This window comes from Eucalyptus grandis, chromosome 7 (assembly GCF_016545825.1).
Source record: "Eucalyptus grandis isolate ANBG69807.140 chromosome 7, ASM1654582v1, whole genome shotgun sequence".
NCBI classification, from domain to species: Eukaryota; Viridiplantae; Streptophyta; class Magnoliopsida; order Myrtales; family Myrtaceae; genus Eucalyptus; species Eucalyptus grandis.
The window spans coordinates 9920649-9937546 of NC_052618.1; the positions used below are offsets into that span (position 1 = coordinate 9920649).

At 40.9% G+C, this 16898-nt stretch overlaps 3 protein-coding genes across 4 annotated transcripts; 2 read left to right on the plus strand and 1 right to left on the minus strand.

Annotated features, from left to right (window-relative positions):
• The first annotated feature begins 1942 nt into the window (after positions 1–1942).
• Positions 1943–4960, plus strand: LOC104455002 (disease resistance protein SUMM2). Its single transcript, XM_039317416.1, has 4 exons — positions 1943–2547; positions 2981–3774; positions 3968–4079; positions 4126–4960. Exons 2-4 carry the CDS (start codon positions 3021–3023, stop codon positions 4958–4960), a joined length of 1701 nt encoding a protein of 566 aa, XP_039173350.1. The 5' UTR covers positions 1943–2547; positions 2981–3020.
• LOC104452624 lies at positions 3795–11947 on the plus strand. 2 transcript variants are annotated; one of them, XM_039317296.1, is made up of 5 exons: positions 3795–5836; positions 6574–7239; positions 7744–8535; positions 8738–9103; positions 11851–11947. In XM_039317296.1, exons 1-3 carry the CDS (start codon positions 5555–5557, stop codon positions 8368–8370), a joined length of 1575 nt encoding a protein of 524 aa, XP_039173230.1. In that variant the 5' UTR covers positions 3795–5554; the 3' UTR covers positions 8371–8535; positions 8738–9103; positions 11851–11947. The 2 variants fall into 2 exon arrangements, with proteins under 2 accessions (XP_039173230.1, XP_039173229.1); XM_039317295.1 differs by lacking the exon at positions 11851–11947 and having other exon boundaries at positions 8738–9354.
• LOC104454921 (phospholipase D delta) lies at positions 10853–16817 on the minus strand. The gene is made up of 11 exons (XM_010069793.3): positions 16356–16817; positions 14893–16094; positions 14176–14292; positions 13673–13867; positions 13299–13571; positions 13126–13194; positions 12794–12941; positions 12349–12497; positions 11894–12073; positions 11549–11746; positions 10853–11427 (listed from the first exon to the last, which is right to left on the minus strand). Exons 2-11 carry the CDS (start codon positions 15901–15903, stop codon positions 11125–11127), a joined length of 2643 nt encoding a protein of 880 aa, XP_010068095.3. The 5' UTR covers positions 15904–16094; positions 16356–16817; the 3' UTR covers positions 10853–11124.
• Positions 16818–16898: the final 81 nt, after the last annotated feature.

Consider the following 16898-nt stretch of genomic DNA (forward strand, 5'->3'; position numbering starts at 1 on the left):
TTCCTAATCTATCCAAGTTGAAGAAGCTTAGGTGTGTTGAACTGAAAGCTTTTCCTAAGCCAGGAGCCATGGAAGAACGCAATAGGCTAGTCTTTAAAGTGCTTGGAGACGAATTGAATATCTCTTGGAGCTACCACCTCGAAGGTTCACCTTACGAAAATTGCACTGTGCTGCCTGTGCTGGAGACATTATTGCCCATTGACTTTCAACAATTCAAGTCAATATATATATGCGAACAATTCCAGTCAAGTTCAAACACTACATTTTCTTGAAAGCTATACGAAATGTTATTTTTAGCTCTTCTTTCGACTTGTTTTAGCAATTCTTCTCAACAAACATGAGGAACTCATCAAATTGTTCATTCGGGAGTGGGTTAAGCTGAAGGTCAAATATATGGTACATTTGTTTTGCGAAAAACTCCATAATAAAGGAAAATGCATTTTCTAAAAATATGCTATGTTTTCCTTTATTTGGTAATATATAATCGAAATGGCTTCATGATGTTTGGACTTCATTGGAAAATGATTTTAATCTCATGATCTTATTTCAAGCAAAAAAATTGCATTTTTATTTTTTTAAATTAGAAATTTTAATTATTTTTTACTTTGGTTATCTTTTTATTTTCTTTTCTTTTTAAATTCGAATTTTTAATTATTTTTATTTTCCTTTTTCTCTTTTCTTTCCTTTAGTCTTTCCCAATTCCCTGCCATGACTAGCCGGTGACAACCACAGGCAAGCTCGAGCTCATTGGGATCAAGCGAGTTACAAGCTTGTTGGCTTTCACGAAGCTCAAGCTTGCTTGGATTTGGCAAGTCGTGAGCTCGAGCTCGTCGAATTGAGCGAGCTGTGAATTGACCAAGCTCGAGCTCACCTAGATCGGTCGAGCCTTGAGCTCGTTGGCTTGCATCATGGCTAATTGCCAAGCTACTGGCCCTTGCTGAGGCACCCTGCTGGCGAAGGAAGAAGGAGAAAGGAAAAGAAAGAAAAGAAAAAAGAAGAAAAGAAAATAATATTTGAAAAATTTGTAAAGAAATAATTAAATAATCAATTTTTTTAATAAGAATAAAAGTTTCATTAACCAAGGTCCCAAAGAGTAGAATAATTTTGAGCAAACGTTTTCTAGTTCCTTTATATGGGAAATCATTTTCTTGAATTAAAACTTTAGTATGTAAACCATTTATGTGACTCATTTTCCTATTAAAACCAAAAGTCGAAAAATGAGAAAAACATTTTTTCGCAAAATAAACGCACCCTTAATTTTATTACCGAGCATGTGGCGTATTGAATGATCAAGAAGGCATAATGAAACCATTAGATGCCGAATCTGAAGGAGTACGTCTTGATATGAGACATTTGATCGGTGGCAGTGGTAATGTGACTCTTGCCGATGTTATCTTAAGCCAGTTATAGGCTAGCTTCAACTCTACTACAACTTGAAGAGCGGGGTTGGCCATTGAAGGGTGTATGAGGACTCAAAACACTTTCCTACACCTATGTCCTCACAAGTGCCATGATACATTGAAGTCTTGGCATTTGTAGTGAACATTTTCAAAAATATTATGACATGGAAAGTTTTTAGAAGTCATGATATTTTAAATAATAAAAAATTATAGAAGTTAAGTGACTGAAAAAATTATGATATTTAAATAAATGTGGTACGAAAATTACGATGACTTTTTTTTAAGGTTAGCAATGCATTTACGCAAGCACTGCAAGACGTTTTTGCATGAAAATGACAAACTTTTACGGTGGAGGAAAGGACGGAAAAAGCATATTGTCCAAAACTGGCGGTCGCCACATAGCACAACAGGAGAAAATATTATTGCACTTAGTGGGACTCTATTATTTGTGCAACTTCATTACAGCTGATACCTAAAAAGAGCTCGTGAAGTGAAGTTACTGATATTGAGGTGCATCATCTGAATCGGAGTCTGGAAAGTGGAGGTCGGTGCATCGCTGCTGCAGTGCTGCTGATTTCTGGAGCTGAGGTCAGATGCGTTAAACGATTAAGCATTAATCAAATGGGAGAAAATATTTGGGGGTCCCGACTGCCAAGCCAGCGTGTACGCCTACCAATGAGGAAGTGACGCGTGGCTCCACGATGCGCTGGTGGTTCCACTGGTTTTTCTGCACAAAATAAATTATTTTCCCTTTTCTGCTTAAAAATTTACAGTCATTAATAAATCTGCTGCCGCTTTTTTCTCTCTCCTCTCTAATGGAGTAGGCCTGCATGCATTAAAGGAGCTTTGCCTCTCGTCCTTTCTTTCCTTCTCACTTCAAAATTTTGGGTGAGAATTCGCTCTCTGGCCCAAAGCACGTTGCTCCTCCGCCTTGCTCCGGCGCCGGGTCATCTTCGCTCTCTGCCCCAGAGCTCGTTGCTTCTTCGGCCTGCGTCGTTGTGTTCCTTCTCCGCCCTCTGCTCCCGTGTGGTTTCCCTGCGCAAGACGGCGAGAAATGTTCTTGCTGTAAGTCGCAAACTCCAAGCGACAAGAAGTTCCAGCTCTCTCCGATTCGGCTTCGGTTCTGCTACGTTCGCGGCTCATACCAGTGAGTTGATTCTTTCCCTGATTTTTGTACTCTTCTTTTCTTTTCTTTTTCTCTGCTGTTTTTGCCTCTCTTTTTATTTTTTTAATTTTTTTTATTTTAAATTTTAGTTTCTTTTGTTGGTGGGTGAGTGTCCGGTGTTGTGATATTTGGGAGGTTGGTTTGTCTAGGCTAGCACTGAGTTTCAGTCTGAGGCGAAACGAATGGTTGGAAGTTTCCGCGAAACCGGGGAGATTAGCAGAAAACGAATGCTTAGTAATATTGGAGATGATGTGGAAGTATTTCGTTGAAACGAATAGTCGGCACTTGTCTGATTTTTCTGTTGCTGGCTTTTGTCTTCAAGTATTTCGGTGGAAGTAATTCGATTGGGGAAAATGGCGGATATTGTTCCGCCTCCCTCGGCATATATACATTCTTAACTCTCGTTTCTCCACAGAGAAGGGAAGAAAACCAGAAAGAATTCAAAAAGGGGGAAAATGGCGGAAGTCGTTCTGTGTGCGGCTTCCACAGTGGCAGGGTGCCTGGTGGCTCCGGTCAATCGCCTTTGCGGCTATGTGATATCCTACGACAGCCACGTTCGCGAACTTAAGGCCAAAATTGCGGAGTTGGGCAACGCGAGGCAAAACGTGCAGGATTCCATCAAGGATGCTCAAAACAACGTGAAGCCTATCAAAGCCCATGTCAATAAATGGATGGAAGATGTAGAGAAGGACACCGGGGAGGCGCACCGTGTTCTGGATGACGACGAAAGAGCTAAGAAAACTTGCTTCTACAGGTGGCTTCCCAAGGTGCGATATCGTCTCGGCAGGGAGGCGAGGAGGAAAGCCGAAGACATCCAGGGACTCATTGATCGGAAACCATTTGGGGAGGTCTACGACGATCCTCCTCCAGGGCTCGTTGATGGCACTTCTGACGTGATTTCCTCGGCTGGTGATCAAGGTGACACTATCTTCGATTCTCGAGCTTCCATCTTAGAGGACATAAGGAATGCTCTGGATCACGAGAAGCACAAGGTGGTTGGGGTCTACGGGCCTGGCGGCGTGGGGAAGACGACACTGTTGGAGGAAGTTGAGAAGAAACTCAGGAAAGAGGGGAGACCATTCGACATGATCGTCAAATCGAAAGTGTCGCAGACTCCGGACTTGAATGATATCCAATACCAAATCGCTGACGACTTGAATCTGAATCTGAAGGACAAGCAAAGCCAAGTCGGGGAAGAAGAGATCTTTTGTTTCAGAGATTGCAAAGGATCCGAATGAGAAGGTTCTCATAATATTGGACGATCTATGGAAAGAATTTGATCTGAAGGAGGTTGGAATTCCCTCGGGAGATGAAAGCAGAGGATGCAAGTTGCTGCTAACATCGAGATTTAAAGATGTTCTGGAGCAAATGAAGTGTGACACTCCCATATTTCCTCTTACAGGTTTAAAGGATGATGAAGCTTTTGAGCTATTTGAAAAGACAGTTGGCGACAAGCTCAAAGACGACGAGGAATTTGAAAGTAATAGCGCATCAAGTCGTCAACAAGCTCGCAGGTTTGCCTCTTTCGATTATCTCTGTTGCAAGCACTTTGAAACATAGCAACGTGCATACATGGAGAACCATGTTGATAAAAATAGAGGAGCCGAATGTGGAAACCATAGTGAAGTTGAGTTACGACCATTTGAAGAGCAAGGATGCCAAGACTTTATTCTTGCTCTGTGGTCTTATTGGCGGGACCATTCAAGTCGAAACTCTGCTGGTTCTAGGCATGGGTTTGGGCTTGTTTGAGGAATTCAGAAGGACGATGCAAGCTTCGAGGGATAGATTGAATACTATACTCGATGAACTCCGTTCCGCTTGTTTGTTGCTGGATGATGGTAATGACAAGAACAATGTGACCATACATGAGCTGCTGGATGATGATGACTACAAGAACAATGTGACCATACATGATTTTTACAGCGAGGTGGTTGTCTCAACTTCATTTTGGGATCAGAATTCTTTGATGATGAACAGCAATTATGGCTCGTGGTCAAAGGAAAAGCTTGAGAAATGTTGGGCTATATGCCTAGCTGATGTTGACAAAAAGAGATTTGATGAACTAATGATGTGTCAGTTTCCTGACTTGAAGATACTGATGTTGTCTCAACCAAAAGGCTGGCGTTGGATGGGAGAACACGAACATGAAGTGGGAGATTGCTCGAGACTACTAGATTTCACATACATGAAGGAGCTCCGTGTCCTATATTTTCATTCCATGCATATCACCAGTTTACCTCCCTCGATTGGAATCCTCGGGAACCTCCACTCTTTATACTTAGACTGTTGCGATGTGAAGGATGTGGCAATTCTTGGCAAGCTCAAAGCATTGCAGATTCTCAGCTTCGCACAGTCCACCATTTCTCAGTTGCCTAAAGAAATCGGGAACTCATAAATCTAAGATCGTTGAATCTAAGCAAATGCTACTACCTTGAAACAATTGCGCCAGGTGTCCTAAATCGCTTAACCAACTTGGAAGAGTTACATATTTACCACTTTTCTCAATGGATGGGTAATGATCAAATACCGTTAGGATCATGTAATGCTAGGCTTGCCGAGTTGAAGAGCTTGACAAAGCTAGCATCTCTGGAAATATCGATTTCTAATCCCATCATACTCTTGGAGGATGGTGACCTACCATTTGAGAACTTGGACAAATTTCGGATCAAAATAGGAAATGCTGGGGGTGGAAATATGGAGGTTTGCCAACCATGGGGCTCAATTTGAAAGGGTGCGATAGTATTCTTTTGAGAAAATGGGTTAAGAAAAATCTGCAAAAGACTCAATACTTATATTTAACCGGGTGTAGTGAGTTCAAAGAGAGCCCTCGCGAATTGTGCACCCAAGAATTCCAAGAAGTGAAGCGTCTCCACATTGGAGACAGCCCCTCAATCAAGTACATTGTCAATTCATCCAATGACCTCCCTCTCACTGCTTTTGGGAAGTTAGAGTCTTTTTCCCTTGATAATCTTATTAATTTGGAGAAGATATGCCACGGCCCCATAGTGCTAGAGTGCTTCAACAAATTGAAAGATGTGAGGGTCGTACAATGCAACCAATTGAAATACTTGTGGCGTCTTTCAGATGTGCAAAACTTGTACGATTGGAAGAGATTAACATGTCTGAGTGCAGCTCAATGCAATCCATTGTCACACATGATGCAGGAGAAGATATAGTTTCTACCAATAACAGAGTTGAGTTGCCTAACGTACGTCGTCTGCGATTGCATGAGTTACCAAATATGACAAGCTTTTGTGATACTTCAATTCAGGTAACCTTTTTTTTTTTTTTTTTTTTTCATTTTTCCCCCGTCAATCTGTTCTATTAGGATGAGATGATATTGGTTTTCACTCAACGTTGGTACATATTGCATTTAACTTTGACTATTTGTACAATTTGATTTAGGTTTTGATTTACAAATAAAAAAATCCTCTCAAATAGAACACAGACCATATTATAGTTAAAGGGAAGTCTCTTTCCATGACTGATTTTTTTATTTTTCAAAAAAAAATGTCAACATTAGATAATTGCATTGCTAACTTGGGTTTCTTCTATGACTAATTTATTACTTATTTAACATTCTTAATGAGACGAAAAAATAATGTACTGAACGAATGAAAGGGAGAATGAATAAATAAAATTCAGTAATTTCAAAATGAAGAAAGCGCCGTCCAGAGATTCAATAAATGGATGGAGCCACGTAACAAAGAAAGTCCCCATAATTCAAGTCCCACCTAACATGCAATTTGCAACTGATTCCAACATGTCATTCCAAGTTGCCAACATCACCGGATCAACATCACTATTAATTTGAGCTGCATTAATGGCATGATAGCAGTGAGGATTTCCTCATGAGAATGATTTCACTTTTCACGGAAGAGAAATTATTTCCTTTTTTTTTTTTTTTTTTTTGTATTTTAGCCCTAGAGTTCCACTTATTTTCTTGTGAAAATAGCTTTACTTGTAACAGACTTACCTTTAATGAGCTTCATTGTGGTGCCACATCAGGTTTCATTGCCTCACTTGGAATCCCTCATAATGGTTGGATTCCTTGACCCAGAAAAGATACTCTACAGTGAACCTTCATTAAAATACAGCAATCTAAGATCGCTAATGATAAGAGCATCTAAATCCGCAAGGAAGAGTATTCTGAAATTAGATTGGATTTTGAAGTTGTCGAATTTGGAATCAATGTCACTTGGGAGCTCTCCATCAGCAGAAGTAGTTTTTGACCTGGAGGAGCTAAAAGTCATCGAAGATGTCGAGATTTGCTCTCGGCTAACGAAATTGACATTAGAGGAATTACCAAACCTGCAGTGCATGTGGAAACATGATGTAAAATTACAAGGAATATCGATATTTCGAAACCTGAGGGACCTCTTTGTCTATAAAACGGGGCTGTCATTTCTCTTTTCGGTGTCTGTGGCTAAATGTTTTAGAGAAATTAGAGTCATTAGAGTGTGGGACTGTCAAAATATGAAGGCAGTGATTGTGGATGAAGAAGGAAGAAACGAAGGGACATATGATATTATAGAGTTCCCACTACTGGAGCATCTATCTATACGGCAATGTCCAATGGAGAAATTCTTCCTATATCCTCATGGAAAGAAAGAGCCAGTAACCACTACTTCAAATTTGCAAGATGCTTACTTCAATTCCTTCTTTGATCGAAAGGTACAAATCCCTTCTATCGAGATTTTACCCATAATAGCCATAGGCACACGCTTTGTGGGGGGTGTAATAAAATCTCTTTGAAGAATTTTATTTGGTTTTATTAGTTAGAATGTGTTCATTATTTATAATTACATTTGTCATAATAAGGCCATTAGTGAAAATCATTCTTCCATCATATCAAATATATTGCTAGGATTAGGCCAAATTGCTAGATGTTTCATAGCTATGATCTAATGTATAATGAGTAGGTTAGTATGTCAAGCTTGGAATTTTTATGGCTTCATTCAGTAGGATCCTTCAAAAGGATACCCTCATCCTTGAAAATAGCTCTGAGCTACTCAAATGTCTTCCCTTGACAATCATAGGGAGATTGCACAATCTAGAAGAAGTCAGAGTTTCAAATCGTTGTTTGACTGTAGGTCCTTTCGCATTATCATGTATTAGAACGAACAATGTAATAAATTTATCCTATTTTTCCTCCTTTCTCACATTATCCTCATGCAGGTTACATTTCCTAACATAACAAAACTACAAATTGGTGGCCTTTTGTGCCAAGAGATATGGAACAATCAAATTCCCACCGATTCATTTCAGAAGTTGGAATCTCTTGTATTGACGAAGTGTGACAATCTCCAAAGTATTGCTACTTCTTATATGTGGAAGAGGTCGCAGCGCCATCTTGAGATCCTAAAAGTGATTTCATGTCGTTCGATCAAGATCATATATGAAGGTGATGGGACGGATATAGAGAGTGGTAAATTGAGGAGCCTAGTTTTGTGTGATCTTGAAAACTTGAGGTGCATTTGGCAGTCCGACAAGTTCCCAAACGTCCCATTCCCAAATTTGAGAGTCGTAGAGGCCGTGAGATGCCCCCGTTTGGAAATGCTTTTCCCTACCTTCACTACGAAATTTCTCGGGCAAATCGAACAGCTGATAGTGGATTCATGTGAAGATATGGAACTAATTGCTGGCCATGAAAAAGGGGAAGAAGCGACCCACACGACAATCACCTTCTCCAAATTAACTGTTCTAATGCTTGTCAAGTTGCCGAAATTCAGGAGCTCCTTCTTACCTGAGAAATACTCTCTGAAATTCCGTGCTCCGAGGACTTCCCGTCCTTGCAAAACTTGAGTGTAAAAAGCTGTGGAGCAGAGCCGGACCAATTCCTCGGTCACTTGGGAGTCCACCAATTAATTCGAAGCGGGGACATATATTCAAAGTCGGACCAAGTCATTGGTCCATGGGATGCCGACAGTATAGAACGAGAACGTGGCATGCTATTTTATAGGACGTGAGGTATTCCTTCAATATTTCATTGCTTTGGTTTGGCTCTCTGTTCCTTTGAATCGAAAATCAATTTGTATTAGCTAAGACACAATTCTCAGTAGGAGCCACACGCACTCTACATCACGTGGGCCTCTCTGTTCCTTTCTCTCTCTCTAGCTCTCTTTCTTTACTCTCTTCAACTAACGATCTATCGATTCCCTTTTATGCTCAGGAACCGTGCCTTCTGGAGTTCCCTTGATCTTCGTTCCTTGTTCATTCTCCCTCTCCGTCGCCCCTCCATCCACCAACAGCCGCCGCCGAGAGTCCATTGCTGGCCACCACACGACATGGCACGCTGAGAAGGGAGAAAGAACAGAGAGCATTGATCGAAGGCTCTCGGTGATTTCGATTGAATCCTTTCCTCTCACTTCGCTGCTTGTCGTCACCGCTTCCCGATCACCACATGTTCCACTGCTGCGAAGAAGTTCTGTAATGCCGGAGTGCTCGAACTTCGGTCACGACTGCCTACTTCGACGATTCCATCCCTTGATGTTGCTTCTGTTATCTCCTTACTCCTGTCTGATGTCAATCGCTATAGGTAATCGTTCTCTATTCAACTAAACCATATATGCTCCGTGTCTGTGTGCAAATCGATTGTGATTGAAGGGTTGTATTTATGATTTGAAGCAGTGCTCCTCGGCCGAAATTAATGTATGCAACCTGTTTGATGAAATTCCTGAATTAAGTCGGTGTGTATTTTTTATTCAGTTCTTGACCGAGAATTCCCTTGATTACTAGATTGTTGATCTATACTGGTCATTTAAGCATATTTGAGTTCTGTTTCTTCATACAAAAACCATAGGTGTTCAATTTCAAACTTGTTTGGAATCTGCTGGAACCTTGTCGATACTTGCCATTGATTTTGTCGATACGCTGATTGTTTGTTGGCCCTGAGCTGATGTCGATTGGTCCTTGATTTTATGCTATTCCACTCAAGTGAGCATGTGCAGTGATATAAGGTTGTCTTATGGTGAATTTCATGTTTGTTTGGAAAAGAAATTATGTCATGAATGAATGAAATTCTACTGGAAATTGATCCATGTATGCTGGCCCTGTCTTGATATCCCTGATTGGGTGTGCTTTTGATTCCAGCTTGAGGCTAGTTTGGTTATGGGATCATATATGTTCATGCTAGGAACGTAATAAAATGAATCTCATACCATTTAGCAAGAATTGGGTTCATCTCTGAACTTGAATATGCTAGAATGAAGTATTGCATGCTGACCATGATTGTTTTGTTTAAATTTGGCACTAATTTGGTCTTTGATTGATGTCATTTTGATCAAGTAGACTCATATGCACTTATAGGAAGATATGGCTTCTATTCATGTCTATTCATGTCAATTAGTCATCAAAAGATCACAATTTGTGGTCTTTATGCTCTGTTACAATTTCGAACATGTGCTGGAATTTTTGTCTTAGGTTTTTTCCACAGAATTTTTGTCTTAGTTTGGTTGCCTTCTTTATTGCCCGTGGATAAGTGATATGCATGTGCATGATTAAATTGATGAGATGTGTGCTTGATATTTCCATGAGAGTCTTGGCCTGATAAATAATTTAGAGGACTCTGATGTTAATTGAAGTTTAATTTCATAATTCTTGCAATTCCAAAGCAAACCCTCTACTAGTACACATATTTTGAAGGTGATATGGTAGACTAGCTAGATTTGAGGAAATCTCTCAACAAAGCTCATCAATGAGGCCCCTCGAAATATCACATGTATGACACTTGCCAGCAAAGTACATGTATTCTCTTCCTCTCCTTCGACGCTCACCATTCAAGGCTTATTCACAAGAGCTATTGCTTAAATCTAATTGATCATTCAAGTGTGTGTGTTTGTGCCAACATACCGTGCACAACACCAATTGCAACCTACTCATTCATGATGTCCTTTTTCTCAGAGTGTTCACTGGTCACTACTGTTTATAATGATGTTTCAAATATACGATTTTTGTTTTCCTCCCTCCCCCATAGAATTCGCAAAAGCATGTCAGCAGCGCTGCCAGTAATCTGCCCTTGAAATCCATCAAGACCCTGCCCATATGTTCCACCAGGATTAGGTCCCTAGTTCCGATCATCTCTCCTATAAACTATTCTGCAATGGAGGTGCAGAGTTCCATCTATCTCCTTGCAGCAGGTCTCTCTGTTGATGATAGTAATTATTTTTTATGACCCAGCTGATTGGAGGTCCCCTGAAAAAGTTGAATCTTTTCCCTCTAAGAAGTTTATCCTATAAATCTTGAATGGAAAACACTTAGCCAAGAAGAACTTGACGAAACATATGCATTTATCTTAATGTCCATACGATAACATCAACTCATTCAAAGCATTTTATACAACAATGGCATCGTGTGTCCTTTCCACAAGTTGCTTTAATTAGTAGAGTATCCATCTGAATCACAACTTTGTCCTGCTCATGAATGCTCATTCTACTCATATTTCTCAATTTCAGCTGCTTAAAACACTGTGATTTAACCCAAAATCACTTGAAAATTTAGTTATATATCATTGCATTTGCACACTCTCATAATCGAATGCCACTAATTTTACATAGTCAATCATGTCGTGAGAGCATCGGGAAGAGTGGTGGGTGATCCAAGGATTTTGCCACCCACATCGGGAAACGTTTCAAAATCGGCCAAAGGACCAACTTTACCGTCTCTGCTCACAAGGATGGGATACTGCATCAGGTGGCCTCTCATTTCCTTGGGATTATGTTGGTCCTCATCCACATAAGCTTTCCAATTCCGTTCGGCTATTTTGTTCACCCTCTTCACGCATTCAGTGCTTTGAGGTTCCCTAAAGCTGTCCTCTAAATCTCCCAAGTGCTCCGCCCAAAGCGACATCCTATAACCATAAACCTGCGCAGCATAAGTTAACATTATTAGTCACAAGCTTAAGGTTTTGATATATGTTGCTACCCTCGCAAGGGTGTCTAGCTAGTACCTCCATTTAGATAAGAGGCTAATCCGATTTACTAACCTGGCCATGCGGATGCCTCTTTTTCCAAGCCCAAGTGTGATGCGGCTGATAGGCCCCCATAGCGATTTCGGTGTCTCTTGAGCCATCTAGAGATCTTTGGTTGATATTTGCCGATCCCATGATCACATACTCATCATCTACTATCATCCCTTTGGCATGCACATATATCATGAACCTGCGAAACTTTTGAACCGAAGCCTGCATGGATAAAAACGACAACATGTTTCAAAGCAGAAGTCTTTCTACCACTCATTCAAAAACCATAGCTCTTAATGACTATTTTTGTTTTGCTTTTTTAACAGATAAGTCAAAGGAAGAATCCATGAAAAGAGTATAGACATATACCAAGGCATTATTTTCGGATTGTTGATTCATTGCTTGGGATGAAGACTGTGTAGAGGACAAGGGCTCCCGCTTGCCAAGGCAATAGAAGTTCAAGTAATCTGACGGATGGTACTTGTGTGACAACCCGGCTTTTTCAAGAGCCTGGGCTATAATTTTGTACATCATCATCATGGTTTGTCCCTGTCCACATTATCAATACACAAATATGAGAGTAGTGAATGTTTATCTCTTGGAGAAAAATACTAAGATGACCTAAACAAGGTCGGGTCTCAAATTTTCCCCTTTAAGTAGCTAGGTTTGTTCTGCTTGGATCACTTCCTTTTCTACTTAACCCTGTTCATTGTGTCATTTAGTTTCAATTTGCTAGGACATTATATTTATTGATATACCGCTATCGAAAGGCATGTGTCATCGCTATTTCTTTGCAAGATGAAAGAGTTTATCCTTGATCTGACCTGCCAGAAGAGAATTTCCTGCACTGCAGCACTAGTAGGGACACCCTCCGGCCACATCGGTATCACTATATACACACAGAAGCGCTCGTTTTCACTTATCTTACTTGCGATCTTCAATGCCAGCTCCATCGGCACTAGATTGTTTGCACCTGCTTGTCAAAACCAAATCAAGCGTTGGTTGCCATCAAAACTTGAACTCAAGAAATTAGAAAGACCGAAACAAAACTAGAAATGGGGGAAAAAATCTAAATTTAAAAAGTTTTGATCTCAGAAATATAACATATTGAAACAGAAGTCAATTTTAATGCCTTACACAGTGAGTTCTAGCTATTATGAGCTGATACACAATCCCCAGAGGAAGCAAAGTCTGAATACTCTTTACTAGAGGTGCTATTGCTCACTAAACTCAAGTCAGTCAGAATGAATAGAAATGTGAAACTTATACCTGCATTTTTGTATGATGGCCAATGGTAGGAAGAGCCAAGAAAATACTGGTTTTCAATGTAGATGAAGTGTTGCGCCGATCTAATCGCTTTCACGTAAGCCGTGTGAATGCTCTTGTCAACTTTCAAGTTCTTTCCGCATATAAGATTCTGCAACCATGAAGAGATTGAAAGAAGCAACATTATCATTGTGGACTTCAATCTATATTCAAAAACACTAAGGATTGTGCATAAGAAAGAAAAGTGACTTTCTAATGTGAGGAAAACTTTTCTAGTTACGTATATAACGGCCACTTGCCAATCTACTAGCATGGTATTAGCAGCTAAAACTTACTTGCTTTGCAGCCTCTTCAACGCTCTTTGGGAATCCCTTTACAGATCCCGAATCAATCGATCTGAAGATCTATACCAACGTAAAATAGAAATGAAAGACGATCATTACACTTTGTTTTGTTTACGAATGAAGTCCTCAAAAATGGTCATTAATTTTACATAAAGTTTCCCAACCTGCACGTGCCAATTTTCCGGGTCATCTTCGTCCCTAACTTGTACTTTTTTGTCACCATCGGGACTTGTCGAGGGACAAAGTATCCATGAAATCCTGTCAAGCCTTAAGAGAGCATTCTCATGCCAATGCCTGACGTTTTTCAGCTTGAACTCGCGCCACTTCGCCACCTTTTTCCATCTCTGTTCGAAATTCTTCAATATGTCATACGCAGCTTGTCCCTCAACTTTGCAATGTAGATCATGCCACGGTTCCCTTGGGACATTGACAGTGGACTACAGTTGTCACATAAAAAAAAAAAAAGCAATGATCAAATGATCGGAAAATAACATTTACATGTCTTTACAGTGCTGAAGATAAACATTAGCTTAATTACCATGAATGTTGGGTTGTGAATGTCATTCTTAAAGACAGTGTCAAGATCGCTATAGAGTCTATGCTCGGGAGTGTCGTATCGGCCATCACATAGGTCCAACCCACCAATGAAAGCTGTTATTTTGCGGTTGTTTCCCGAGGCTTGAGTGTCGAGAACCACACACTTTTGGTGGTGCGTGTACAAGGTCCCCACCACCTGGACTACAAAAGATCCATACACCAACAAATTAAACCAAACATTTTCGTAGATTTATGCTGGATTTCAATCGAATGGGCAGCCTCTGCAACACTGTAAAATTCCCTATTAGAACTATCCTAAATGCATGTCATTAGGTTAGAGAACACATGATATGATCTAGGACAGCATGAGATAGATCAATAACTTCCGTGGATTGTCTAATGAAAAGAAAACCTTTCCTATGAAATTATACCCGAATGGAATAATCTGGTAATATACAATGAGATTTTGATTAAGGATCGACCTAAACATCTAAGGATACATACCTGTTGCTTGAAAATGCTGAGTTTGGTGCTTGCATAACGAGGAGCAAGCACACAGCGGACGCCAGAGTGTCGGAAAAACTTCTTCGTCTCTTCATCATGAGTTTGCATCACGCCATCCTGCACTAACAACATGGCACATGCCGAGTCTCAATGATGAGAGATCTCAATAAAGAACTATCTTTTCCTAAGTTGATAAACGTACAGATTTTCTGTCACAAAGAGCATGGATTTGAAATTTGGCCAAATGGTGGGTTGCACCATAAATAAGGATACTTATCCAAGAAAGAGCCATGATATAACATATTCTCCATTTGCATTTTGTAAAGGCTAACCGAAAGAAAGAACTATTAAAGGTCAAGATTTTGATTATTCCAGCCTTTGTGTTAAAAAACAGAAAACTTCTTATCTGTAAATATTCATTAAGCCAACACTAAAAGTAAGAAAATCCTTTACTAACTATGCACCATTGATAAAAGGGTGATCCTTAAATGCGATGCTGGTAGAATAAAAAATGTGTTCGCATACGGCTCTCATCACCATTGATGCATTAGTCATAACTTGAACCACTCTACTGCACCGGCCCAACAAATCAATAGGGTTGGAAGCCGTGGGCGGACAAATTTTTCTTGACCCAGCAGTATTCCGATCATTTCGCAAACCATAAAGACATTTCCATGTTTCAGCAATGTATTACATGTAAGCATGGTTTAGTATTACCGTCTTCAAGAGGAACTTGTCGTGTGAAGTCTTGTCGTCCCAAACAAGCACGACCACTCGGACACCTTCCTCGGACTTGTACTTTAGGAGCTCCCCTAAAGAGAGCTCTCCTCCATTCGGCAATTCCCTTGTGGGCTCTCTCACAAGCCTCACAGGATGATAAATGGACCAACCAATGATGTAGATCAAGTGGTGGGCCTCCAAAATGGCATGGCATATGTCCTCCCAGCACCTGCCTTGCTCATAAATCTTCCCATCATCAAGCAAAATCTGAGGCAGCTTGCCCATTGGGACATGAGCATCTTGGTACAGTGTCACATCCCCACCTTTCCTAAGTGGAAAATATGTGTTTGGGACACCAACATAGTTTGGCCCAACCCCAATACCATCTTTGTATAAGGGATTGTCACTGACTGGCCTGAATTGGATTGAGATGTGAAGTTCCGGGTAGGGCTTGAGAGGGCTCCCGAAGTTGCTGATTATCGGGAACCAGTCATTAATCATGTCGCTGGATACGATCTTGGCCACTGGTATCTCCACGACCCCGATGAGCTCAGCCCCAAACACATCATTGTCCTTCACATGAAACTCCACTTTCACAACCGGATGCGCCACGGGAACGCAAAACCGCTCGTCCCACAGGGGGTTCTCGCAGTTCTGGATCACCCGGGTCTGGGCAACCGTGGCTCCCGCCAGGCAGACGGATACGTAGGGGTCACTCGTGATCATTGAGTTCTTCCCTGAGGAGCGGGCAGGGACGGGCCGCTGCCCGTGTAACGCAGGCACGCAGGGTGGCCCGATCATGGAGCAGCACTGCCTTATTCTCTCCGAGGCCAGGTCCATGTTTGGGAGGGATTTGGCCTCCACTATGTACATGTCCAATTCGCCGTGCAAGAAGATTGGCCCTGTTGTGACGTTAAGCCCATTGAGTTTTCCCGGTTCAGTGTCTGCGTTCCCTGGGATTTCATCCTCGTTGCCCACGCTTCTTTGCGCCGGGTGCGAATCTTCCATCTTCTCAAGCACTTCTTGATCACCTCAATTTAACCCAAATTTGGGCAGACTTTCGCACCTAATAAAAGCTGATGCGGTCTGCTAAATTGAAACTCAGTTGCTCTAAAGGAATGTACCGATTTGTTCGCTTAATTTCTGAAACCCTCAACGAATTCGGTCTCTGCAGAATTAGGATCCGCAGGTGCTCCTTGCTGAAAATCACACGGAATTAGGGTACATTATTTTTCTTGCGCATGAGAGAAAATGATCCCATTCGTAAGTTCATTAAAAGAGGTACAAGAAAATCTTTAATAACTTTTCTAAAAAGAACAAAGATTAACAGATCTTGTAATTCAAGGAAATGACAATCCTCAAATCACAATTGATCGATAGGTAAAAACAGTATGCCCGGAAATCTGAAGCCTTGGGGAAATAGCTTGAGGAGAAGGAAAAAGAGTGAAAAGGAGAGTTACCTGGTGTTGGAAAAGCAAGGAGGACCCAGAATTGGGGAGACGAAAAGACACCAGACAATGGAAAAAGAGCTTTGCAAGGTTTTCGCTCGTTGGAGAGAAAAACAGAGGGAAATGGTCAAAAGACAACACCACAGAGAGAAATACAGGAAAAATCGAAAGCGAAGATGGTGGGAAGCCTCAGATGATGATGTGTAAACCATCTTTATCTCGAGGACTCGTCTTGTTGACTCCCTTTCTCATGTGACCCGATGAGGTACACCTTTCAATTTTAGATGGTTGATGGGAAAGTAATTGCGGGGAATTAGGGGGTCGATCGAATGTCATTCGATTCATCCTCTCTAGTCATTAGCAAAACTTAATTAATTGACTTTGCCATAGTCCACTGAAAAAGAAAAAAAATCACACATGTATGTGTGAGATCTAGAGGAAAAAGGCAACAAGTTTCGTTGAACCATATCCAGGCATTTAGTAAAGCAGCTTATTCACCAGCGGTGCAAGAGAGTGACGATCCAACGAGGTATATTTTGAATAAGTACACAGACT